The sequence below is a fragment of the Nerophis lumbriciformis genome, linkage group LG19 (assembly GCF_033978685.3).
Source record: "Nerophis lumbriciformis linkage group LG19, RoL_Nlum_v2.1, whole genome shotgun sequence".
In the NCBI taxonomy this organism is placed as follows: Eukaryota; Metazoa; Chordata; class Actinopteri; order Syngnathiformes; family Syngnathidae; genus Nerophis; species Nerophis lumbriciformis.
The window spans coordinates 19,269,127-19,297,065 of NC_084566.2; the positions used below are offsets into that span (position 1 = coordinate 19,269,127).

Sequence of the window (27,939 nt, forward strand, 5' to 3'; positions counted from 1 at the left end):
TTTGAAGAAACTAGAATATTGAACATGTGAGCATGCAGTCAAGAAACAAACCACCTGAGTTTAAGACACAATTTATTGGGTGTGTACACAAAAAATAATACATGCTTAATCAGTGAAAGTAACAAGTTTAACTTGGACAAACATTTGAACAACCATCATAAAATGAAAAAGTGTGGTGCTAACAAGAGTGTCATACACAACAGTAGGTAGGTAGTGTGTTCCTTTTTAGTTATATTGTAAACCTTCACAGAAGGTGATAGACATCTATCATATGGGGGGCGAAAAAAAAGCATCTCTAACACAGCAAAAGTGGCACCAGTGTAGGTTGACAGCTCATGCATACAGTACATTGATTTAAAAATGTAAAAAAAAAATAACTTCATGTTTGTGCAGACACGGATTTAAAGTGAAAACATTCAGCTGATAAGACATTTTTTTTTTTGTAAAAATTACTTAATGGCAAAAAAACAGCCACACAAGGCCAGTAGAACCTACAGTAGCTTTTAAATAAATACAATCATAAAGTGCGCGTACTAGAAGACACTAAATTACATACACACATTTGATCTGATTTGACGGCAAAAATGAACACTAAAACTAAATGCCATGTGAATATATATATTATATATATATATATATATATATATATATATATATATATACACATATGTATAATTAATGTAAGGCAGCAGAGTGAGGATGTTTGAGAATGAACAAGAGCAGAAAGAACGATGCACATTCTGTATTCAAAGCAATGCTGCCACGCAAAGTGGAAACTATTACATTAATGCAGTGATTCTCAAACTGGTACTGGCTCTAGCTTAGTGGTACTTGAATAAAGGACAGTGTTTTATTTGCCTATATTCAAACAGTGTTACTGTTCAAACTGTGTAATATTACAGTGGCCAAACATATTAAATATACTTTTTAATGAATACTTAGGCCTACTATGGTGGTACCTGGAGAGCCAAGTGTTTTCTGAGGTGGTACTTTTGTAAAAAATAAATAAATAAATAAAAAATGTTTGAAAACCACTGCATTGATGCAACCGGCTTAAGAGGTCAGGATGACACGTGACAGCCTCATGTGGTATGACTTAAAACAGGGGTGTCAAAGTCAAGGATCTGGCCCGCAAATAATTATCTATGGCACCCGGGATGATATTCGATTAGTATTAGAACCGGCCCACAGGCCACAGCTGCCTGCTGATGTTTTGCACGCACTAATAGTTGGTGCTAGGAATTTTCAAAATGGCATCAAGTCATAAAAATGGGGTCCCACAGTACATTTTTGGGGTCCCACATTTATCATTTGTTTTGAAAACAAATGATAAATGTATGAATTATCCTGTTGTCTCACATTCTATATTGTGTTTTGGAAAAAGGTTGTCATAAACATTACTTAATTCATTAAAAAAAAATTATTCAAAAGAAAACAAATTTTTATGCATATGTAAATGTTTCAGTTATAAACATTCATTCACTTTCTTCTTTCCTGCATGGATCCAAACTTTACCGCTGCTGGTATTTTTTTCTATATTTTTATTGTAATATTTTCAGAATGTGTTTGTTCTATTTTGGGCCAAAGTAAGACAAAGAAAACAATCTGAAGTTGTTTTTAGTTGTTTAGTTTTAATGCCATGATTTTAATAGTCCGGCCCGTGTGCTAAAATGAGTTTGACACCCCTGACTTAAAAGGATATTTTACGATCATTTAGTACATTTTGGCTCATACAAAGACATTATCAGCCAGAATCCGACTGGTTTTGACAGGACGGGTGTACAGCTACAGGAGGCTTGGTCCGAGTGGCCACATTGGTGCCCTAATGAGGAACAAAGTAGTGTCAGAAAAACAAGTGGCTTCAACTACAGGTGCAAGGTTTGAGTCATGCCTCCCCCTTGTGGACAATTTGCACACATACCTCCACTACCTCAACTATCTGTTGGGGGCACACATGATGAACGTCGAGATCGGCACATGGTTTTCTGTCAAATAAAGAGTTATCATACATAATGGCAATGTCTGGGATATTTTGCATATCCCCTCCCCCTCTCTTAATGCAGAAACCATGTGACGCTTAGAGTCCATCATATCACTGTGCACACTACCTTGGTATTAAGTTTGTGATGAAGGACCGGGTCCGACAGCCAAGGGTGTCTAAGAGCCTCAGATGCTCCCATCCTCCAACTGGAGAGATAAGGACAGTGTTCTTAGAATGTCAGACTGAGCTGAGCGGAGGGCAGAAGAAGGTGATACCTTTTATTGACGACCAGTAGTCTGGAGATAAAGTCTTTGGCCTCTTCAGATGTGTCCACAAACTCCTGCTCCTCCAAATTCCACTGGCAGGCCAAGATGTTGTTGAGCGTCTCGTTGTCGTCGTCGCCCAGGAAAGGACAGAGGCCACTGAGACTAGCAGTCAGACACAAGCATGCATGTTTATTTCTCATTATTTGCGTATTTTATTATTGTTTTGAACTGGCATTTAAATGTCAAACAACTACTTCACTCAAATAAAAATTCTACCTTTTGTTATTGTTTTTGCTTTTACAAAAATAATAATGCATGTACCAGTCACACTAACTATGCAATTTATTGGACACCTTCTGGCCCTTAGAGTGCCCTTCTGCTCAATGAAATAGAAAATGGACGGAGAGAGTCGGTAGTGTTTTGTTGTTTTTTGGGGAGTGTTTTCTTATTCAGGGATTGTCTTTGTTGGCGTGGCGCAGTGGTAGAGTGGCCGTGCGCAACCCGAGGGTCCCTGGTTCAATCCCCACCTAGTACCAACCTCGTCATGTCCGTTGTGTCCTGAGCAAGACACTTCACCCTTGCTCCTGATGGGTGCTGGTTAGCGCCTTGCATGGCAGCTCCCTCCATCAGTGTGTGAATGTGTGTGTGAATGGGTAAATGTGGAAGTAGTGTCAAAACGCTTTGAGTACCGGTACCTTGAAGGTAGAAAAGCGCTATACAAGTACAACCCATTTATCATTTATCATTTATTTTGATTTTAAATTAGTTTTAAAATGTGTTTTACATTTTAAAATTTGGTGGAAAAATGCAAGACTTTCATTCTTACATTTTTCTGCAAAATAAAAAAAAAATATTAATGAATAAAAAGAATTGTAAAAAATTGATTTTTAAATTATTTTTTTTTAGGAACAATTAATTATCAAATATTTTCATTGAGAGAGTGAAAAAAAAATGTTTACGACCTTCTAACTCTAACCCATTAAAAGAGCCCTCGACACATGAATACCCTTTAGTAACCGCTACACAATATATATTTTTTTTATAAAGGACATTTTTAAAATGTAAGGTTTGTCTATAGTAGGTAACTTATATGTTGTTGGAGGGTAACCTCTTATAAAATGCTGCTTGAGGCTGAGCCAATCAGTGGCCACGATACTGAACAGTGCGCTCTGATTAGTTTTGGTATCATCTCATGGCCAATACTATTTTGGCATTGATATTTTTAGTTTTTTTTTGCCATTTTATGCTAATTTAGAACTAAAAATTATAAGATATTCTATAAAAACACACACTTTTAGCCATTTTATGGTAATTTAGAACCAACGATTTTTATATTTTCTATAAAAACACACACTAATGTATAGGTGTGTGTATGTATGTGTGTATGTATGTATGTATGTGTATGTATGTATGTATGTATGTGTGTGTGTGTGTGTGTATGTATGTGTATATATATATATATATATATATATATATATATATGTATATAGTATGTGTGTGTGTGTGTGTGTATATATATATACATACATATATATATATATATAATTTTTTTTTTTCTTTTTTTCTTTTTTTTATATCTGCAATGCGATGTGGTGAAGCTGCAAAATTTGAAGTGCGATGTGGCAAGGGACGCCTGTAGTGTTATTATGCATACTTACAGCATGTAGGTGATGACACCGAGGCTCCACATGTCTGTGTTAAATGAAACAAAGTCGTAGTTGATCACTTCCGGGGCCAGAAATTCCGGTGTTCCGAAATTTACTCGCAGCTTCTCCCTTGGTTTGTATCTAGTCGAGAGCATAAATATACGATTAGAATCGGCATCTAAATGTCAACAAACATTGCAGTGCAGATGTAAACACTCACATCCTGGCAAGGCCAAAGTCGATGATCTTGATTTTATTTGTGACTCTGCTTACACACAGGATGTTTTCCGGCTGCAATTTAAGAATAAATGTCCATTGGTTATAAAATACTGTAACGTGTGTGTGCATTGTTCAAAATACCTTTAAGTCCAAATGTAGGATGTACATTTTGTGCATGTGCTGCAGGCCCTCGCAGATCTGCCTGATGAAAACCACAGCGTCCAGCTCCATCAAAGTGTAGTTTTCATCAATGATTCTGTTAAAAAGCTCGCCTCCACCAACACTGCATGACAAAGAATAAAGGATCTCAGGGCACAGAATGCAAAAAAAAAAGATGTGCATGCGGAACCAATAAAATAAATAAGTGGGAACTGTCAATTTAAAGCTTTAAATAAATTACAAACATTGTTTTACCTTTACAGGTAAAATGTTCAATATTTGGATAAATACCTGAGCGTGATTTTATTGGGACGTAAAGGGGGACATTTTTTAAATGTCAGGTTTGTCTATAGTAGGTTTTCATTTCTTATAAAGTATATTTTAAAAAGGTAACATGTAAAATACCGTATCTTTTGGACTATAACTCAGTGCACCTTATTTACGGAATAATCCTGGTTTTGCTTACTGACCTCAAAGCTATTTTATTTGTTACATGGTGAAATGATAAATGTGACGAGTAGATGCCACATTACACACGGCGCTCAAAAATCAAAATGTTTTAGTACGACTTTAGTAAGGTATGAAGCTGCACCGCTTGATGAATTCTACTGTGCTTCAACATACGAGTATTAGTATGATGTGTGTATAAGTTAAGACATTATCTGGCATTTTGTTTCGCATTATGCAAAAGCAACTTTTCTTACCTTCTGGTACGTGCTGATCTGTATTTGGGATCTGTATAAGTCCTGAAAAATTGCGCGTGTCCACCTTTGTAGTCCGTGGCTACACCGTAGTCGATAAGCTTCTTTTTCTCTATCTTCTTGTTATGGGACATTTATCCTTCGCTGTTGCCATTTCTAATATAAAGTAGTGTAAAGTTCTTACTTATATCTGTCAGTAAACTCGCCATGAAAGCGCTAAAACATAGTGAGTTTACATTCACCCAAGGAACTTTAGGTATTAGAGTTCCGGTCGGACGGTTTTTCACGGAACACATTTCCGGCGTTGTTATTGCACTAGTGAGCCACGGATGAGAAGATGCTGCTCCGTTATTGATTTAAGTAAAGTCTGAATGTCATTAAAACAGTTAGCGCCATCTTTTGACACTTCTTCCACTCCCGTCTTTGCACGCTGCAATGCTACAACAAAGATGACGGAGAAAAGACGCTGCCGAAGGTGAGCCACGTAAATAAGACCTTCCAAAAAAAAGCGCATCGCGACTGTCAGAAAGCGGCTTGAAGATGATCTTGTAAAACATAATCTATGCAACACTTTCACCAAAGAACCACCATCACAATGTTATGTAGACCACAAGGAAGTGTTTTACATTTAGGAAAAAATAATAATAATATGACTCCTTTAATGCACCCTATAATCCGGTGCGCTTTATATATGAAAAAGGATCGAAAATAGACCATTGATCAGCAGTGCACCTTATAATCCGGTGCACCCTATGGTCCGGAAAATATGGCAAGTATTATTTAGTACCCATATACATTGTGATTAATTTAATTAGAGAGTGAAGATGTTGCAAAATGTATTTTGCTAAATGTATCAGAACCCCTTTACAGCTCTATTTTAAAAATGTTCATGAAATCCATCCATCAATTTTACAAACCGCATGGTGTGCTGAGAAATAGATGTGTAATGTTGAGATGTAAAAGATGGATCGTACTATTCAAGCACAAGGATGATGTCGTTCCTCGACTCATAAGCTGCATACAGTTGGATCAGGTTGGCGTGGTCAAGATTGTTCATAACTTGGATCTCGTTCTTCACCACCTCCTAGTAAAACACAGAGAGATGTTGAAAAACAAACACGACAAAAAAGCACGACAAGGTCAGCGTTACTTGGCTATGATGCCACACAATGCATCATCTCTTCTGGGTCAAATATTTCTCACCTCGCTCGGTAAAGATCCCCTCATGGCTTCTGTTGCCAAGTGTCTCCTGTTATACTAGTGTGTGCTAAAAACTGTAAATGAGCCTTTTGCTTTTTATATCGCGAGGTGTAGCTCTCTGTGTGTATCAAGCAGGACTAATCTATCATGGTGGTGTTGTGCACGAGGTGCCTATACCTTTTCTTTCTGGGCCCTGGCCTTGATGACCTTGGCAGCCAGCGTCAGACCGGATGAGTTTTCAACACATTTGTGCACTTGTCCAAAACGACCCCTTTTTGGAAAAGTAAAAAAAAAAAATCAGATGATGAAATATCCGTACATATACGATCTAATCAAGTGATGTTTATCGGTTTCTCATGCGTTAATACAAATACATGATCTCCTTCCGCATTAACCTAATCTGGCATTTCATTACATTGGAGCTCGCTTGTGCCTCCGCTTTGAAGATGGGGATTAACACTTGGTGATTAGCAACCAGCTGGCACCGGGGATACAGTTTCACATACCGTTCAGTCCGGCAATAAAAATAGACGCTTAAAGCTATGAAGCAGACCGCATCGGATGATAGCGTAGGGTCTGAGGGTGGGAGGTTATACAAGGCTTCTAGAACCTCGACAGAGTTGTGATTTATGAACGAATCATCATAATTCACCAAATTGAAAAAGATTTAATAAAATCATACTAGATTGAAAAACATCTCACCCGCCGAGAACCTCCTGCCAGTTGATGGTGTAGAAGTTGCTGATCTGGTTGGGCTTGGCCGACACGATGCGGTGACTAAACGGCGCTGCCGGAGGAGGAGCTGTATCTAAAGTGGGATGAAGACATAATCCGTGTTAAGAAATTATGCTGGAAGATTCTATTGTAATTGATTGTTAGAGTCTATCAGCGACAACGGAGCTTTGTAAAGGAGAACATGAAAAACTGAATTGATTAGGTTATCAGTGCATGCTAAGATGCTTTGATACTGTTGTGATTTAGATACCGTACAGCAGGCCTGGGCAATTAATTTGACTCGGGGGGCCAAATTTTAGAGAAAAAAATGTCTCGGGGGGCCGGTATATCTGATTTTTCGGAACACTAATACAAAACTTCATAATAACGTCTGATTGAATGCTAAAAACGTTACGCCAGACCGTCTTAGAAAACAAAATGGAATTATTAGTGATATTATTATAAGGGCTAATGCAGACAAACTATTTATCGCGGCACTGTGATCAGAGAGAGCTAACTAGCTTCTGTGGCTATGATGACATCATCGGCTGGTGAGCGGCTTTCTTGCCTTAGAGTTAGTGAAAGTTAATTGTAGATCATAAATAATCCCTCTCACCTTGATACAAGAAGGATGAGGACATAATCCGAGTGGTCAACTATGATGGCCAATTTAGACCCCGGAACGTAGAGCAGGCCTGGGCAATTATTTTGACTGTGGGGCCAAATTTTGAGAAAAAAATATGTCTGGGGGCCGGTATATCTATTTTTAGAAACACTAATACAAAACCTCACAATAATGTCTGATTGAATGCTAAAAACGTGACAGACCGCCTTAAAAAACGGAATGGAATTTAACATATTTCTACTGAATGAGACACCCAGAATGTACATGAAAAAAAAGAATGGGATTTACAAAATTAACTATGAACGATAAAACCTTGAATATTGACAACATATGAACGTCACACCCCCTCTCGATCGACATGTTTTACAATCAAGCGAAACGCAACAAAAATGCAACAGTGAAATATGAACGTAAAGGGTAAAAAAAAAACCCACCTACAATCTGATATATCTGACATATTTCTAAGCTTTAGGACTTTGTTGTAAAAATCTCCTTCCGCGTCTGTCCCTGACACCCGCGTTTCAGGTTGACCGCTCTGGAAACACTCTGTGAAAATGCTCCCCACCCACACTGCGTGCCTGGTCTGAGCTGCTGTGACTTAGATGACCATAGTAACTAATTACATTACCATAGTAACTAGTATATCATGCAAAAGCAGATTCCAACCATTGAAATACTTTGTATAGTTAAAGACTTACGGTCATTTGAAAACATCATTGCACATCATAATGGCAGCTACAGTTTCCATCTTAAAGATCTAAAAAAAATGATTTGGGAATGTCCGGCGGGCCAGATTGAAAAGCTTAACGGCCTTAATTTGCCCAGGTCTGCCGTACAGTCATCGCTCGCCAAATTGCGCTTCAAATATTGCAGCTTCACGACGTCTCTGATTTTGTTTAAGCATATTCTAAAACATTTTTGGCTTGGATTAAACATTTTCCAGTATAAACATGTATAAATTAACTAAAAGTACCAATACTATGTTACTAGAGAAGACCAAACCACTCTGAGTGCAGTGTTCAGTACGGTGGCCACTGATTGGCTCAGCCTCATCACTACATTGCAGCGGTCTTCAGCAAGGGTCTTGTGAGCCTTAGGGGTTCCGCAGAGGTACTTCGGGGGTCGTAAAATTTTGGGTTGACTAGGCGTTTTTATTTTCATATTGTCCTGCAATTTTTCCACAAATTTAAATGTTAAATAAAAATACACATTACCATTGATCCAACACACTGTAGTGTAGTTCATGAACAGCATTGGCATGGCCACCCTACTTGCTTTACCTTGCAGGTTTACAATAAAACTATAAATAAATAATCATATCATTATATTCTGGTGAACATTTCAGATAGCTCGCGATTAGCACTCAAGTTGCCAACTAGCGATTAGCAGTGCTCTTTTCCAGGTAGCGATTAGTGGCGCGAGTTTATAGATAGCAAATAGCAATTCTAGCTTTTTCCTAGTGAGTAGCAGCGCTATACTGTACTACTTTAATATCTTAGTATTGCACAACAACAAGTTTTAATTCAAACACAATTTTATACAGGATATATAAACAGGGGTCCCATTTCATATTTCCTCCAGTTTAGGGGTCCTGGGCCTGGAAAATGTTGAAGACCCCTGTTACATTGGATTAAAATAATGTAAAGGTGACTAAATTGTGTTATTTCTTGCTTACAGTGTTCTCATAATGTAAAAAAAAAAACGTATTTAGAAGGTCATAAAAAATTTTTATGCCCTAGCTATGACAATGTTACTTTTTATAATTCGCGGAAATTTGTTAATCCGGAACCAATTACTGCCATAAACAAGCAACGACGGTGTTATAAAGGAACTATGACCACCGGACCTAATGCCACACTCTCACCAGTCAAGTTTTCCATTATTTGATTATTAATTGGGTCTTCAAGAAACTGAGGCAAAATGAAGGGCACTACTTTGTTGCAACCAGCAGAGGCACTATTGATTCGGCCCAGATTTGTTTTCTCCCTGGTGAAACAGGAGTTTAAAACTTCTTTCAAAGAAAAAAACCTAAAGTCCACCAAACGTTTACCACATTTAGACCGGCATTCATGACAGGCTTGTGCCAACTTGTGTGACTGTGTGCTAATAGATAGTGGATAGTGGATAGTTTACCAGCGCTGCTGGACTTAACTCTCATTTGTTTTATTTGTGGTCACAAGCCCGAGCCCAGGTCTGACATAAGCAAATGACCAATGTTGCATTGAGTGTTGGGCTTGGACTCTTAAAACTCCAAAACTTTAACTTTGGGAGTATCCCATTTAATTGGAAATTCCAAATAAAGCCTTTAACCATGTTAATATGGGTGCCTCATAGTAGACAATGAGCAAATATAGCCTAGATCAGGGGTGTCAAACGTACGGCCTGAGGGCCGGATCAGGCCCGCGAACAGGTTTTATCCGGCCCGCGGGATGAGTTTGCTAAGTATAAAAATGAGGCAAAATTTTTTAATCAAAGAAACCGCTGTCCTAAATGTGTCCACTAGATGTCGCAATAGCAATTATTTGTTTCTTTGTAGATGATGCTACATACAGTATGTACAAAATAAACCACATGTCAGTGCACCAGTCGAGGAAAATGATCAAACTACATGAATATCATCCTGTAATTTCATTTTGATGTTATTTTTTTATCTTGATAAATTGAAAATTAACACCAATGAGTTGACTGATGAACACTGTCCCATAATTTATTCAGAAAGTATAAATGACAAATAAAGATAGAATACTATTTACCGCAACATGCGCCAAGTAAAATTCCTAATTTGTGAACTCGTTCTCAAACAATGGCAATAAAAACTCTTCTGATTCTGATTCTGAAAAAATAAACACATTAATTTTTAAACAAAGAAAACAATCTGAAGTAGTCTTTATTTTTAAGTTATCGTGCCATGATTTTACCGTAGATTTTTCTGCATGTGGCTCCCGATCTAAAATGAGTTTGACACCCCTGGCCTGGATACTAGCGTGCTAACATATAGCTAGCTAGCGAATTGAGTACAACTTATGTGCTAAGACAAACCCATTCACAGGTACTAATAATTTGTGCACTGGGCCATCCTGAAGTGTTGTTATACATATTTTTTGGATTGTAATTTTCAGCGCTCAGTGAAAGCCAATATTCATTCACTCCAAAGTCACACATTGATGGTTGTAAGCTACCTTTGTAGCCACAGCTGCCATGTGGTAGAGAGAAGTGTACCATTCACGATGAATATTAGCCACAACTCACCAATATGGTATTGCTGTACGTGCTCCTTCTCCTTCTGTCCCTCGTTCTCGCCTCTGGTTTCCTTCTCTCGCTCCAGCCTCTCCTTCAGGTCGAACTGGAACTCCACCCCATCCGCCCGGAAGACGGCCCAGTCCTCAGACTCCTCCTGCTCGTCCTCTTCCTTTGCCTCTTTATTATCCTCTTCCTCCTCGTCTGGCTTTGGAGTTTCCTCTACCACTACCAGTTCCTCGGCGATGTTGAGCTCTACTATCTGGTCCACGTCATCTTCTGAAGACGGTGAGGCCACGTCGCAGTCGCCACTAGAAGAAAAAAACTTTTAAATATTGTTTAGTTTTGATGTTGTTTCCTTATCACGAGTCATACCTTGCATTTGTTTGTTCTTTCTGATTGTCAGGAAGCTCTGAACCCTCGGAGGCATCCTCGGTTGTGGACTCCTCCTCCGCTTCTATCTTCTGGACTTCTTCTTCTTCTACATCATGAAAATCAAACGTGAGCTCTTCTTCAGCAACATCTCCGTCAGAAATCTTAGCCGCATCCTCTTCTGCACCAGCCGCCTCCTGTTGGGATGCAACTGCAAGGTCCTCTACGCCATGATCCTGTTGCTCTTGAGCAGGGACGCCAGTTTCCAGATCCAAATATACATTGGTGAGCTGGTGAGCTGACTTCTCCGCATTCTCTCTGTTAAGCTTCTGCACCTCTTCCGGAAGCAAAGCCTGCTTCTTTAATGAGACATCTACCTCTAAGACATTTTAAAAGATAAGGATTTAGTTGAGCGTCCCAGCTTCAAGAATAACTTACATTTGAATTTGCTAATCTACCTTCAGTTATATTTTTAATTTATGCACTTACACGAAAATATTTCTAAATAAAAATTAGAAAAAAATGACATTATTTCAGTTGCTCTATTTCTAAGAATTGGTCTTTAAAGGTTCTGTTTGCAACTTCCTCAAAGTAACATAGCGTGCAAGGACGGGAGTGGAAGAAGTGTCAAAAGATGGAGCTAACTGTTTTAATGACATTCAGAATTTACTTAAATCAATAACTGAGCAGCATCTCTTCACCCGGAAACAACACCGGAAATGTGTCCCGTGAAAAAACATCCGACCGGAACTCTAATAACTAAAGTTCCTTGGGTGAATAATGTAAACTCACTATAACCGGTATGTTTTAGCGCTTTCATGGCGAGTTTACTGACAGATATAAGGAAGAACTTTACTTTATACAAACCCCGTTTCCATATGAGTTGGGAAATTGTGTTGGATGTAAATATAAACGGAATACAATGATTTGCCATTGTGTGACTGCCATCTACTGGTCACACTTATCATTGCACCATGTACCAAACAAAATAGCTTCGAGGTGGGTATGCTCAACCAAAGTTATTCCTTACATTAGGCGCACCGGGTTATAAGGCGCACTGTCGAGTTTTGAGGAAAAAAAAGGATTATAAGTGCGCCTTATAGTCCGAAAAATACGGTATTTTTGCCATCACCCTTACAGTGTTTTTAGCCTTAACTTGGACAACAAAAAAATGACAACACATAGACAAGATAAAGTTAGACAGAGAAAAGCAATTCATCATGAAAATTGACACAAAAATAAGCGACAATTCCATTGTTTTCGAGTTTCAGTCAGGCAATAAATACAATACTTACAGTGCAAACATTTTAACCAAAGAAAAGACTGGCACATTCAACTTAATGGCAAAAACTACTTCCTGGCTTAGGCAACACACCGTAACCTATACTCTACTGCCATCTAACGTCTTGGTATCGCAACTGCATGCAAAGCCTACTATATGACAGTACAGTACTTTACAGTGCAGAAGCAATAAAACAAGACGACAACTGGACAGCATAGCTCAGTATTGAATGTTAGATTTAAAATAATCATATACACAATGAACATTTAATAAAGGGAACCTACAAAACCAACTTTTCTTATCTATTGGTACCTGTTTGTGCATTTGGGATCTGCAAAAATCCCAAAATGTTTAAATCAAATCATAGAAGCATGGTGGATATATTTGTAAAACAATATTGCCTTCCTTAGTACTTCCTCCAAACGTGCTGGAATTTGCCCAACTTTTTCCAATTGGATGGATGTCTCCAAATATGGTAAAGTTTTATCCAAAGCGCTTTGCATGAGTCCGCCATTGTAGTTTGATGTTATAGTCAACAAGTTCCTTATTTTTCTCTGTCCTCTTGTTGGGGAGCAGACTGGCTCGCACATGCATCTTCCACTGTTGCCATTTCTAATACAAAGTAGTGTATAATTCGAATTTATCTCTCAGTAATATAATATCGATATGGAAGCGCTAAAAACTACAACATGGCTGACGAGGAGAAGACGCAGTCGAAGTGGAGGCATGTAAATAAGACCGCCCACAAAACGGTGCATCTTTAAGAGACCGTCAGATAGTGTTTTAAAGATAGTCTGTAAAACATAGTCTATGCAAGATTTTTACCACTATCACATGTTATGTAGACCACAAGAGAGTGTTTAAAATGTAGAAAGAAATAACCATATTATGAGATCCCCAAGCTTTTTTCCACCAGGGACCGGTTAAATGTATGCATTATTTTCACAGGCCGGCTTTCCACAGCTTCCACAGCAAAAAAATAAGCATGAAAAATCAACTCACTATAACGCTTAAGTCGTGGGAGCCCTGGGCGTGTTTCTTTGCAAAGAGACGGTCCCCGGTTGATGGCATATACTATATACCAGTGGTTCTTAACCATACCAGTGTTGGCCCGTGAGCGCCCCTTTAAATTGTAATATATCTGTTTTTCAGCTGTGGTTCGTATAGGCCGCAGCGGTACTTAGTTGTAATACACTTTTCCACCACTTGTGGCAGGAATGACAATATAAAACCAACAGAAAAAGTCTGGCGCTAATGTCATAGAGAAATGTCTTAAGCGCAAACATTATGACTAAAGTGGTGAAGCGGTATTTTCATTTGTACTTTAATTTTATTTTACAGTTTCGTTAAGAAACATTTATTATTAATTTATTTTATTTATTTTAGCACAACATAATACATATTGTATGTACATTTATTGTTTATTTGATTAGTACTTCTTCTAATCAGCCTGACCTGAGCCTAAGGTTTATTTGTTAAACTAATAGTAATCTTTGTGACACATGCTTTTATATTAATTGACGAGGTAGTAAACTGTAAGGAGGTTAGATATAATTTCTGGAGAAAGCATCAAAATCAAGAGTAAGGTTACTCATTCAGTGTTAATATTGGAGTGTTCCCTAGGCCCTTCCGTAGCGCAAAGGTTGGGCACCAAGGTCAAAAAGGTTAAGAACCCCTGCTATATACTATGACACAGCTGGGAACTGCAGATGGAAATTAACCTTTGGCTACAATCTGGCACATTAACATTTTATATGTTCATTAATGCGCATTATCTCATGTACTATATAACAAATGGTGACTTCCTATCAGGAGTTGTAATATACATCTATTAATAAGCTATCCGTGTGTTTAGTGCAAAAGGTGAACGTTAAGTCTGAGAAAATGCGTTAGGTTATGAGTTACTTAATGTTTCTGTGCGTCCTGGTAGCAAATGCGTCATGGACCGGCACCGGTGGTTGGGGACCGCTGATTTAACACATGCATGGTTTCCCCCAGATTGCGATACACCTGTGGGGGTGTGCCTATGGGCGTGATCAACACGACATCATCCTAAAATTGCCTAATCTGCAATGATGCATGTATATTTTTTTAAAAGGTTAAAAAAATCTAAAACACACATTTAAGAACAAATGTGTTTTTATTTAGTATTAGTATATATTATTTATTGTAACATTTTTCTCAATGTTTCAATTGTTCCTGCTTATTGTACAATGTACTTTGTTGAGAATTTTGTCGTTTCTAGAGACATCTCCAATCTTTTTAGTGACTTTTTTGTTATTATTAACTAATAGTAACACATCTCGCATCTTTTTCTGGTGAGATTGTACTCGTGTTTAGAGACTCTTTATTACTGTCACTTGATGTCCACGACGAACAGTGAGAGCTGCTCTGCTGCTCCAACTGCACTTTCTCTCCTTAAAAGAGAGCCACTGTCTTAATATTTGCACATTGCACATTTTGTAAATCGCTGTCCGTGGGTATATCTTGTATACGGTATATTAAAGTACGTCCACATCAGACATGCTGCCTCCGCTCCAGACAATCTTGTGTGTTGCATAAGTAATCAAAACATACGGTTTTGGTTGTGCTGTTTCGTTTTTCAAAGTCTATTTTGGGCGGCTGAATTTTCTGTGCATCACTCGTCAATACTGTGCAAATAATAGGCCATCATTCATACTGTTTATGACTGTTCATGTGTTATTGATGTTCATGTGTTATTGATGTTCGGAGTTCCCATGATTATGAACACACCATGCGTGAAAGGGGATTAAGAAAAATGAGGAAGTGTTGTGTGTCTGGGAGTGAAGCAGGAAAATTGGCAATAAAATATAAAAAGAGCGTCGGACTTTGTGTGACATCTTCTGGACGCTACAATACATTATATTCTTTAATTAGTTTTTATGTAAACAAAGGAATAAAAAAATGTAAGGTGTGGCGGCTTTTATTTTTCCATGGCGGGTCGCCACGATCAATTAAGGGGAAATCATCATGTAAACACATACAAAAGTACAACAAATTGGTACAGTTGAGTATTAGTATCGATTCCCAGGTACCAAGAATTGGTACAGTATCGATTCAAATGTGAAAGGCCACAAATATCATAAATATGTTTTCTTTTTTAACACAGAAGACAGTAAACCAGTATAGAAGAAAAAAAACACAACAAAAGCTATGATAATTTCACTTAACATTTGACGACTGGTTTCCATCACTGTGCTGCATATAACAATATGTTTGCTAAATATTTACCAATACCTAGTACAAGTAATATTATGTTGATTTATGTACCTGATGTGTCCGGAGGTTTCATCTTCATTTGGCCTTTCAGACCTTTGGGAATCAAACAGGGCTTCTCTGCGCCGTCCTTGCCTTTGTGATCTTTCAGCTGTGAGACATACAATTGAAAATAGTATCACAGCCATAATTGCAATATACTGTAATGCATTTTATTTCACTGCATTAACATAATACAACTGATTTTATAACAGAAAGCACAGTGAGAAAATAAGGAGTGTTAATTGTATTGTATAAACACAGAAGCAAAGCTGTATGAGCACGAGTAAACCTACAAAGGTTGTGGATTTGCGAGCAGCCAGGAAATGCTTTGGTCCGTGGAGCTTTGTCCTGTGAGACGGCTGTGAAGGAGCAGGCTCACAAACAGAAGTTATCTCTTGATTTCCTTTACTGGCTTTGTTAGAGGTAGTTTTCTAGTAAAAAGACAAGATGTAAGCGGTTAGTAGGGTTACGACAACATGAGATGAGTCACATAAAAAAATTTTTTTAAAACAGGACATTTATATTTCATTGGTGAGATCTCACTTTTGACATTATAAGGCGCATTAAAGGAGTCATATTATCTTTTTTTTTCTAAATGGAAAGCACTTCCTTGTGGTCTACATAACATGTAATGGTGGTTCTTTGGTCAAAATGTTGCATAGATTATGTTTTACAGATCATCTTGAAGCCGCTTTCTGACAGTCTCTTCCGGATGCGCCATTTTGTGGGCGGTCTTATTTACGTGGCTCACCTTCGGCAGCGTCTTCTCCCCGTCATCTTTGATGTAGCGGTGTAGCGTGCAAGGGCGGGAGTGGAAGAAGTGTCAAAAGATGGAGCGAACTGTTTTAATGACATTCAGACTTTACTTAAATCAATAACGGAGCAGCATCTCCTCATCCGGAAGCAACTATACCGGAAATGTGTCCCGTGAAAAAACGTCCGACCGAAACTCTAATAACTAAAGTTCCTTGGGTGAATAATGTAAACTCACTACACCGGTATGTTTTAGTGCTTTTATGGCGAGTTTACTGACAGATATAAGTAATAACTTTACACTACTTTTTATTAGAAATGGCAACAGCGGAGGATGAATGTCTCATAACAAGAAGATAGAGAAAAAAAAGAAGATTATCGACTATGGTGTCGGCACGGTCTACAAAGGCGGACGTGTGCAATTTTTCAGGATTTACGCAGATCCCAAATACACATCAGCAGGTACCAGAAGGTAAGAAAAGTTGCTTTTGCATAATATTGTGAAACTAAACACCAGATAATGTCTTACCTTCTACACACACCATAATAATACTTGTATGTTGAAGCACAGTACAATCCATCAAGCGGTGCGGCTTCATACCTTTCCAAAGTCGTAGTAAAACATTGATAGATTTTTGAGCGCCATGTGTAATATTCTATATTTTCAATGGAACATTTAAAATGTTGGTGTTGTTTACTTGAAACCCATCATAATGCAGTCTACAGTATCTTATGTTTGACTGCCATCTACTGGTCACACTTATCATTACACCATGTACCAAACAAAATAGCTTCGAGGTGGGTATGCTCAACCAAAATGATTCCTTAAATTAGGTGCACTGGGTTATAAGGCACGCTGTCAAGTTTTGAGGAAAAAAAAGGATTTTAAGTGCGCCTTATAGTCCGGAAAATACGGTATTTTTGCCATCACCCTTATACAGTGTTTTTAGCCTTGACTTGGACAACTATTTATTACAGACAATAGTATGCTTGACTCAGGAGTCACAAAATGACAACACATAGACAAGATGAAATTAGACAGAGAAAAGCAATTCATCATGAAAATGACACAAAAATAAGCAACAACTCCATTGTTTTCGAGTTTCAGTCAGGCACTTCACTCATGCACGCTCCGATGTGTGCCACGACATGCCTTTGATTATTTGTGGCAGATGGACAGAAGGCAGCAGGGCAGTGAATTTATAGCTTATCACTTGCTGCACTCAACCATGGAATGCAACGCCAAGGTCTGACCTTCAGCGGAAAATATTACAAGTGACCGTAGGCCCCAGTCCAAATGTCTCGACTGAGGAAACTCACTAAACACTGTGTGCTCAGGTTCACATGGAAAAAAGTCTTCTTGAACCTGCAGGCTTCTCACATTTGCTGCTGTGAGGTAAACAGCACAGAGGATATTTCCGGTCCTCTGTGTGCCTGGCAACAGCGACGCTTGCTGCAGATCAAATCTTTGATTGGGAGACCAGGTGTTGCCACCAGTAATGGAAATTACTCAACATCAATTTTGGAATGTCACACCCGTGGTAGTGGTAGGGGATGGAGGCTCTTAAGGGAAAAATAAATTCCCTGAAACGTGAGTCCCACTGGACCATAGAGTTGGTGGTTTGTCATGTTGGACCTATTGCACTCACTTGTTGTTTATTATGATCATTATTCATTGACTGACCTTTTTAAGAAATGTGACATAATGCTTTCAAGTAGGTGAGAACTTGCTTGTTTCTTGTTGACTCTGGTTACATAAGCCATGATGAGTGAGCACTGATAAGATATTGTATTATAGGGTGTCAGTGAATGCCTTTCTTGATGCCAAAAAAAACACTTAATGACCTTTTCATGATAATTGGGAGCAACTAGAAACAAATTTAAGCATTATTGTAAGATCATTTGATTGTTATAGGTCACTCCTTTTTCTCTAATTTCACAGGGAATAATGCACAAATCAGATTGGAAATCCGTGAACATAAATCATTGATTTCTTATGCAATTTTTTTTTGTTCAATATTGGTGGAGCTCTCAAATTTTGAAATTTCATTGCAGTTTTGGGGCAAATGTTGTCTGTAATTATCAACATAAGTGCTAGTATTGAACAGCTTTTCCAAGTACTGAAGTCGAGGAACTGCAGAGACCTAAATCATCTTTAAGCATGCCGGAGCGTCTGGACAGCGAACAAGAGAAGGCAAGAGGATGTTGACTCATTACAATCCTTTTGACACCGGATTCCCAATGTGTCCTTATAGACCACAAATACTGTGCCCCAGATCCAAAAACAGCATTTCTAGAGAGGGCCGCTTCCATTTCCTCCTTGCCCCCCCCTTCCCCCCCAAGGTTTTTACTCGTGCCATTCTTGGAGTCCCGCTGGCTTGTGCCAAGCAAGTGTGCAGCATGCATACTAGCCCCAGCACATTAAACTCAACTCACACCAAGTCACATTTGCAATGCAAGAGCTCTGCTGTAATTATCTATTTCACATCCTCTTGCAAGACAGGACAATACCACTAAAATCATCCCAAAGATGTCAACAGTCATCAGTGGACCAACATATGACACACAACTCTTGTAAATTGTTGGAATGACCAAATTTACTCAGTTTCAGTATTTCTCACCTTCTCAGTTTTTTTGGTGTCTGATGATTTCATCTTCAGAACTGGCTTTCCTTTGTTACCCTTTCTGGTAGCAGGCCCTTTGAACATGAGCTCCATCACTCTGGAACTCTTAACCGTCTCCCCGATGAAGCTGATCACCTGCTGCATGCTGAGCACCAGTTTCTCCATGCCTTCTAGCTTCAGAGCCTGCATCTCAGACCGCTGGTTGACCGCTGACATAATGGTGCTCATTTCCTGGTATATTTCCTTAACGTCTTGTCCCACTTCTCCACGTGAGACAAGGATCTCTTCCTTGCTAACTTTAGGATTCTCCTCCTTTGCAGTGCCTACAGGTTCAGCATCCAGACGACTGAGGACCTTTTCTTGAAGGTTGATGAGCGTGTCCATCTTGCCGCTCAATGACTCGATCCGATTTTGAATGAGGTCAAAACCTGCATTGTCAACTCGCTGGCCTTGCATTGCGGTCTTCATCAAGTAACTCATGGTTCTGGGTGAAAAGTCACGTCAAGGTACCGACTTGAGACGAGAACAGGATCAATAACGTCCGTGAAACAGACGGAAAGACTTTCAAAACAATCGGAGCCAGCTCAACCTTTCAGTGCTCCCGTCAGTTGTGCAAAGAGTCGAGTAACACTCCAGTGGAAGCACTCAAGGATTAAAAATCATCAGTCACCATCAGGGCGGCAATAGATTCCTAAAGAACCAAAACAATACCTACAGTCCTACTTTATTCAGTAATCCTAGTGCCTGTCCCTCTCCACACTATTGTAAGTGCAGCAGGCCAGTGGACCTAAATGCAAATGGACAGACTGCGTCAGCAAGGGTCAAGTGTTTGGGGAGGGGGCTTGGCACTGCTTGGGCTATGAGACATTTGAGAGCCTTCAAGTGCTAAGCCCAGCAGCATCACTCGCCTGCTCTGTGTCAAAATGGTCGCTGTACACACTACTAGATAGGCACAGGAATGTGATAAAGCTCTTTTGCTAATGAAAGGGCAAACACATGCAGTAAATATCAATGGAAGGCCAGGATAGCACTGTTTACAACCACTAAATAAAAGCAGTATATAGTAAGAGTGCTATGTTGCAAAAGACCGTACCAGGGTAGAAAATAAAAGGGGCCCCCCCATCCATCTTTGAGAGGCACACGGTACAGTAAGAGGTTTGGCTTGTCTGTTGAAAGAAGAGATGGCTGACACGAATGATTTATCATAAGCTAGCTCACTAAAAAAAAACACGACCACTGATAACCACCATGAAAGAGCTCATTTTAACTGTGCACTTGCAATATGGACATAAATCCAAACTCAATGTATGGCGGTGTATCCTAACTTCACTTGTCTTCATAGGGAACAAACAGATATTGACTTCATCAGGAAAACCTCACAGAAGGACACGCAGATGCCATAGTCGAAATGATTAAAATGATCTGAAACTCCAACGGGTCTCAGGAGCAGTCCGGCTTGCCAGAGGCGCTGTGATGACACTTGACAATGCCGGAGTCGCAGACTGCAAACTGAGCCAGAGTAACCCTGCAACACTGTAGTGGTTGTAGCCAAAATCTGAGCTCAGGGCTTGGCAGACTGAGTTCAGAAGCTCAAGTCAGCATACAGTTACACTTTATTCTTATTAAATTAAGAGCAAACGTATCCCCCTTCGGACATTACCGATTTTGCATTGGATTTACACTTCCCGGCCGCACTCATGTAAGATGACTGGCAAAAAAAGGGACGGAAACAGATGGGAGTGAAAGCGGCCATCGATCACCTGGAAAGGGACAGTAGTGACGCTCACACCTGTCCTCAGATGCCAACAGATGACAGACGACATAAGTCATTTGCAGCATGTATCTCAAATTGAGAGGCATGAAAGTTTCTTGTGTCGCAAGTGCATGGAACAATCCAGTCCATTTCACGTATGGAATCATATACCAGTACGCGTTGCGACATTAGGTACGCTTTCAGAGCGCACTAAGGGTGTTGAGACTTTGGACAAGGACAGCCCAAATATAGAGTCCGTGTTTCTCACTTTGCAGTAAAACGAATGCCAAACAAAGTAAAAGTTCACTGACAATTGCATTGCCTTTCACTTCCTCTGCCTTGCCAAGTCTGTGCATCCACGGCCTGCCTGATGGTGCATGTATTTTCTTATGTGGCTGCAAAATGGCCACAATGTTTCTAACAATGTCCTTTGTATAAATCTTGTAGTGTGTCCTTATTAATGAGGACATTTCCTGGCAGTTTAGTTGTGTTGTGGAGAGTGCTTTGAGCTGCAACCTAAAGACTACCTAAACTACATATTTACTACAAAATCCTTGCATCCCTATTGAACTTGCAAGGGCATCCATTGCTCCATTGCTTTCATAAGTGTGACCTGTTTGACCTCCAGTTGTGTTAGACTATTTGGCAAGGGGTCAAGGTGAGCTATTAAAAATGGAGCGTGGCCTCCCTGTCAAGGTACACAATGTCCCAAGAGGCAGAGAGACACTGAGCTGCATGGCTACTGTCCAGTGCGCCTTGCGGACGTCGATCTGCCTGCCAGCACTGGCTGTACTTTCTCTCGGAAACTTGTGCACTTAAAATGCATGTGCGCCAGCTGTGAAACTTAACTCCCCGTGCTGATGTCTCCGAAATCCCTAGTGTTCTTATGTCATCATCTTGTGTGTTGGCACAGCTTGCAAACATATTTGAAATTTTTGCATTTGAAAGCAGCTAAATAGACATTTAATTTGTTAGATTTACTCCCAATCATGCCTCAAAACCTTTTGGAAATATTTATGAACAAACAATATTTCATTAATTTATTTAAAACACAAAAAACAAATAAAGTATCTCCAATACAATATAGTCATCTGAAAAAACAATAGTAATATTAATAGGAGCATTAAGAAGCAAAAGCTTATAATGCCCTGCCCCATCACTCAGATATAACAATAATAATAATCAGATTATTTATCTACAATACATAATGATCTTTTTTTTTTTTTTTAAATACTTGGTATATAATTACAGAATACAAATTATAAATAATTACATTTATTAGGACTGCACGATTTTGAGAACATTTTGGAGATTTCTCTCCAAAATTGCGATTTGATTTGCAATTTTTATATTTTGACGCATATAACTACTGAGATAGGCTCCAGCACCCCCCGCAACCCCAAAAGGGACAAGTGGTAGCAAATGGATGGATGGATAACTGCGAACATAAGTGATAAGTTACTCTTAGACTGCCAATCAATGTATTGTTGTCTCAAGGTACCTGCCAAACATTAGAATATTCAATTATCTACTTTCAAAAATATTGCAGACTTTTGTCTACATCATGTCTTAAACTAAAGAAATAACCAATAAAAACTAGTGATCTTATGTGATGTAATCATAATATATAATAATGCAAGTAACCATTTGAAAGGATGTAAACATATTTCTCATTACTGTAGAATTGTTTACCATTGTACTGTAATTAGCAGGTAAATTAACCTTTAGTTATCCTAAAGAAAGGCATCGTTATGATTCTCAACTTATTCATGACAAAGCCAGGAACAAAACAAGGATTTGTATCGGGGATGCCTTTTGAAAGATGGAGACGATTGAAGGCGGAGAAGATTTTTTCATCTGACGCCAAACTTGCTCATTTCCTCCTAGATAGGGAAGTAAGGCATTTACGTTTTTGTAATACTTGTAATAAATGGACATTTCGTATGTAAACCTTATTGTCCAATACAGTCTATGATCTTGTCTAACAAAGCCAGTATGTTCTTGCAACGAATGCTTGGCATGCGAGCCCGGTCAATGACACATCGACATACAGGCTAACGGGGGAAATATATGCCCGTTAGCCTGTATGTCGATGTGTAATCGAACTGAAAGGTTTTATTTGTCAAAAATATATTTTGATATGGATATGGGTAGTCAGTGCCTATTTCTTTCTCAATAAGCTGATACGTTGAGGAAATGGGTTCCAACATTAGCACGGCTGTCATGGCAATGTGAGACAGCCAAATCACATGGTAGGTTTGCATATTGTGGACTACATGTACCAAGTTATATGGCAATCTGAAACATTTGAAACAGTAGCCTAGGCATACCTTGGTTAAATATCTCTTTAGTTTTGAACGTAAATTAGGCTGCTAAGCATGCGCTTATTTTCACCAGTATAACCATTGCTAGCATTGGTTGTAGTTTGTTTTAGTCTTTGTTTTCTGATAGTACTGACAATAACCATGTCAGTCCGACGGCGTAGGACTCGTCGCTTGCCATTTGAAGTTCCTTGGAGTAGCCCAGTTGATCGAGCTGGATTTGTCTGCGTATCTGGCAACCTCAGTCAGGGACTACAGAATTTTGACTGTGATTGCAGTACCATTTCTGGCGAGTTCATTACAAATGGCTCTTTTTAAGAGCATTTTTCCCCAACTTGTAAAAATTTGTTTGGGTTGTCTTTTTTTGTTGCCATCACATGATCACAGAATTCTGGCTTCGTCCGTGTTGATGGTCTCATATTGCCCATCCAGGTTGAAGCTAAAATAATAATAATAATACAATTTGTTCCTACTCATTTTTGTGACTGTGTCGAACTTCTTACTAGTGAGTCGCGAGTAGCGAGGCTCTCTGTCCATGCTTCTTGTGTGTGTAAACGAGCAGAGCCGCTCTTTGCCCAGCAAGATAAAGACTGTGGATGACAGTAAAGAGGGCTCACTGCGTTCATTTAATTCTACAGTTAAATTAACGCAATCAGGTGCTGAGAGCGATGCACAGACTGAGACCTCTTTCTTCCTGTTTGAGGCAAGAAATAAAGAAACACACACATGGACATAGCAATTTATCGATGTCGGCAAAATATTTCGACTTCCTTTTCATTTATCATTCCATTTATCGTTTGACTTATTGACTATCGGCCTAGGCCTAGTCACCATCAAAACTTTTTCCAAAGTGCAAGTGGTGTTTGTTATTAGCGTACTGGCTGCCTCCACTGCAGCACACACGAACTTGCTGTTCTATGTAAACACTTTTGATTGGCCAGGAGGTAAAAGACGCGGGGCTCAACAATTCTGATTGCCGTACATGTCTGTCACTCAAATGTTGAGAAAAGAAACAAAACCCCTGCCTCTTGTGGTTATGTTATCGCACTAATTAAAACCTCAATGTTGGTTCAATGTCGATTAATCGTGCAGCTCTAATATCCATATATATTCATAATAATAACCCCACGTTTGAAACAGTAGCCTATAGGCATACCTTGGTAAAATGTCTCCTCTTTAGTTTTGGGCGTACATTCGGCTGCTAAGCATGCTTTACTTATTTTCACCAGTATAACCATTGCTAGCGTTGGTTGTAGTTCGTTTTAGTCTTTGTTTTCTGATAGTACTGACAATAACCATGTCAGTCCTAGAGCGTAGGACTCGTCGCTTGCCATTTGAAGTTCCTTGGAGTAGCCCAGTCGATCGAGCTGGATTGGGTTGCCTATCTGGCAACCTCAGTTAGGGAGAGGGGCAAGGGACTACAGAATTTTGACCATGATTGCAGTACCATTTTTGGCGAGATTATTACATATGGCTCCTTTTAAGTGCATTTTTCCCAAATTAGAAACATTTGTTGGTGTTGTGCCGCTCTAATATCCATGAATATTCACAATAATAATCCCACTTATCATTTAATCCAAATTAGTTTGTATAAATACACCACACACTTAAGATATTTTCCTCCTCCTTGTACCTATTAAAAACATTTTTTTCATTGAATTATGTTTTTCCCTTGTTTGATTTCCTCATCAAACCGATTCCACAGTCACCCGACTCCTCTTGCAGTTTGTGATGGAATTATTTTGGAATACTATTGGCCAGTACATTGTTTAAGAGGGGACAGTAATCACAAATAGTCATCACAAGGGGCGACAGTAACAAAATGTGTCGGCCTTCTTTCTACTTTGCTTAAGAGACACAAAGGAAATGGGGCGGTATAGCTCGGTTGGTAGAGTGGCCGTGCCAGCAACTTGAGGGTCCCAGGTTCAATCCCCGCTTCCGCCATCCTAGTCACTGCCGTTGTGTCCTTGGGCAAGACACTTTACAAGCGCTATATAAATGTAATTCACTTCACTTCACTTCACAAATAGCACGGGGCCAACAAGACAATAAAAAGCAACAGCAACATCCAAAAGTCATTGACCTGATAGGGGACCAAGAAAAAGAACGAGGGGCAATAACAAAACAGAACTACTGTACAACAACACTGGATATGTAAAGGAGAAACCGTAGAAGTTACGTAAGAACAAACAGTTGCATGCGATAGCCATAAAAAGCATCAGCAAAGCACGATGACAAAAGACTGGTTGGCGACATACAAAGAAAGGGCATTGTGCAATAACATGAGACGACCAAAGAGCATTTACACCAATTATTATATATTGCAAAGGTTAAACTCCTCTGTTCAACTTTGACTCAACTGTTTCATTGTGTATGTTAAGCGATTCTTTGAAAGACACGTCCGTGCGGCACTATTATTATATCGGTATGGTATCCATACACTAGCGAGGATGCTACAAGGGGACATTTGAGGTCAATGACAGAATGCAGAAGGTTGCATGGGAAGAGCTTAGTCACATAGTGGTGGATCTGCTGTGGTAAATGTCAGTGTGGATCTTCTAAATGTCAAAAGAGGAATGGAAACAAGAGAGAGCAAGAAGGACGTCGGCTTATCTCTGAGGTGGGCGCACTCTAATGACGGCCTTAATGAATACTTCGGAATGTGTGTATTTAATTAACCGTGTTCGGCGAATGCATGACATTCGAAGTATGTTGCACCTCTTTCTATGCGGAATACAAAATGTAATAGTAGGTATCATGCAACATGAGTCAATAGATGGCAATAAAAGCATGCTCTGTAGTGTAAAATCATTTAAACACTACACTTACTCTTAAACACCTGCAGGTATACGAGCCCTGTTATGTTCTATTCTTCCTGTTACTATGTATAATACACTAACTTTGACACTAAGAGAAAATCACATCCACATAATAGGTAAAGGACTACCCACTGGAGTTGATTCATTTAAATCAAAATGTAGCATCCAAATGCATGAAAAGAGCATGAAATAAATAAATAAATTATAATAATAATAATTATATTTAATAATAAATAAATTATACATTTGTTACAAAAATAGCCACTTTATTAAACTCTAGTAAGACACAAAGAGTTGGAAAGAACCAAGCATATTCTATTTGTATAATTGTTTATCTGTTTAAAATTGTTTGAAAAAAACAAACCTGCAATAATACTAAATTGAAAAGTCGTCAAATTGCAGTTGAACTCCAGCCCTGTAGATGGCAGTAATTCACATGCAGAGTGGTTCAAAACTACCAACTGGCTGTGATGATAATGTAAATGAGGGATTTCTAATTACTGCTATGTTGGAATTTTTATTAATATTAATAATCCATCCATCCATCCATTTTCTACCGCTTGTCCCTTTTGGGGTCGCGGGGGTGCTGGAGCCTAACTCAGCTGCATTCGGGCGGAAGGCGGGGTACACCCTGGACAAATCGCCATCTCATCGCAGGGCCAACACAGATGGACAGACAACATTCACACACTAGGGCCAATTTAGTGTTGCCAATCAACCTATCCCCAGGCGCATGTCTTTTGAGGTGGGAGGAAGCCGGAGTACCCGGAGGGAACCCATGCAGCCCGGGATTGAACTCAGGACTACTCAGGACCTTTGTATTGTGAGGCACATGCACTAACCCCTGTTCCACCCACAAATATTACCATTGGTGGGAATTATTTTGAAATGTTTGTCTTGTATTTCATTGTAAACATTCCATATTGTCGAAAGAAAATCAATTTAAAAAAAAGAGCAATAGAAGTAATGTAATGAGGAAAAAACTGAAATTTCGATACTAATAATCATACGTTTTGCTACTTATCTAGCATGCTAACATATACCATGTGTCACATACCAAGTTTTATGACTGTAAGGTGTATGGCAGTGGAATTACAGAAAAAGTGTGAAATTAGCTGTAAAAATGTTGATATTTGTTTTTGTTCGACTACTTTTGGATTGTTTGTGTGTCCTCTCAATTGCTCTGTCAATTGCTATTCTGAATGTTGCTGGGCCGGGTTTGGTTTTGGAATTGGAATTGTACTATTGTGTATTGTGTTGTTGGACTGATTAATAATAATTAAAAGAAAAAAAAGCCCACCATATTTTGTGGAAATCAGTAACCTTAAGGTGCTTATTAAAACACCTGTACTTAACTCAAAATGTTACCCCTCATGCTTTGTTTTAAAATAATAACAATTGAATAGTGCTACAATATAGCCTATTTCATGTTACATGTTTCATTATTGCTGACAAACTGTGCTACTGCCTAACTCCATTGCCAAATATGGTTGCCAGATAAAATTAGATGGGTATTAAGTAAAAAATAAATAAATAAATGAAAAACACTTGAATCATGAATAGCATAACTTTGTGTGCTATTGACTACACTAAATGCCCAAGTATCCTCCAAGTGTGTACCTGAGAGGCTTGTGCAGGTGATGCTTTGCGGCTCTTCCAGAAACAGAGTAAATCCCAAAGCCGTTGCCAGATGTGTGATGCAAACAAACACATGCTGTTGACCAGCCAAATGTCCCAAATGCTGCTATGGTTCCCCAGGTCTCTGACTACCCCCCTCATCTCTTAACCACCTAGCTTTGCTGCAAACTACAAAGGGCCTGTCTTTAGGATGCTGCGGGGGGTGGAGTTTTTAAGGTGACGCTGTTGTGGCGATGACAGCAAGCCTCTTATGCATGGCATGGGACGGCCGATTTATTCATGCTCCGCTATCGTACAAGGCAGCCCGCCTGTTAAATTAGCCACTCCTATCAGCACTTAGAGCCAAATGA

The 27,939-nt window shown here is 39.1% G+C and overlaps 1 protein-coding gene across 5 annotated transcripts; it reads right to left on the bottom strand.

The window, feature by feature from the left end:
• Positions 1-61: 61 nt before the first annotated feature.
• Positions 62-27,675, bottom strand: mylk4a (myosin light chain kinase family, member 4a). Of its 5 annotated transcripts, none has more exons than XM_061979394.2 (15): positions 27,572-27,675; positions 15,975-16,112; positions 15,694-15,790; positions 11,124-11,499; positions 10,761-11,059; positions 6,875-6,980; positions 6,350-6,443; positions 5,947-6,056; positions 4,254-4,395; positions 4,114-4,184; positions 3,906-4,034; positions 2,257-2,409; positions 2,109-2,187; positions 1,922-1,985; positions 62-1,822 (listed from the first exon to the last, which is right to left on the bottom strand). In XM_061979394.2, exons 1-14 carry the CDS (start codon positions 27,662-27,664, stop codon positions 1,932-1,934), a joined length of 1,941 nt encoding a protein of 646 aa, XP_061835378.1. In that variant the 5' UTR covers positions 27,665-27,675; the 3' UTR covers positions 62-1,822; positions 1,922-1,931. The 5 variants fall into 5 exon arrangements, with proteins under 5 accessions (XP_061835378.1, XP_061835377.1, XP_061835375.1 ...); XM_061979393.2 differs by lacking the exon at positions 27,572-27,675 and adding an exon at positions 19,056-19,538 and having other exon boundaries at positions 11,124-11,229; XM_061979391.2 differs by lacking the exon at positions 27,572-27,675 and adding an exon at positions 19,056-19,538.
• Positions 27,676-27,939: the final 264 nt, after the last annotated feature.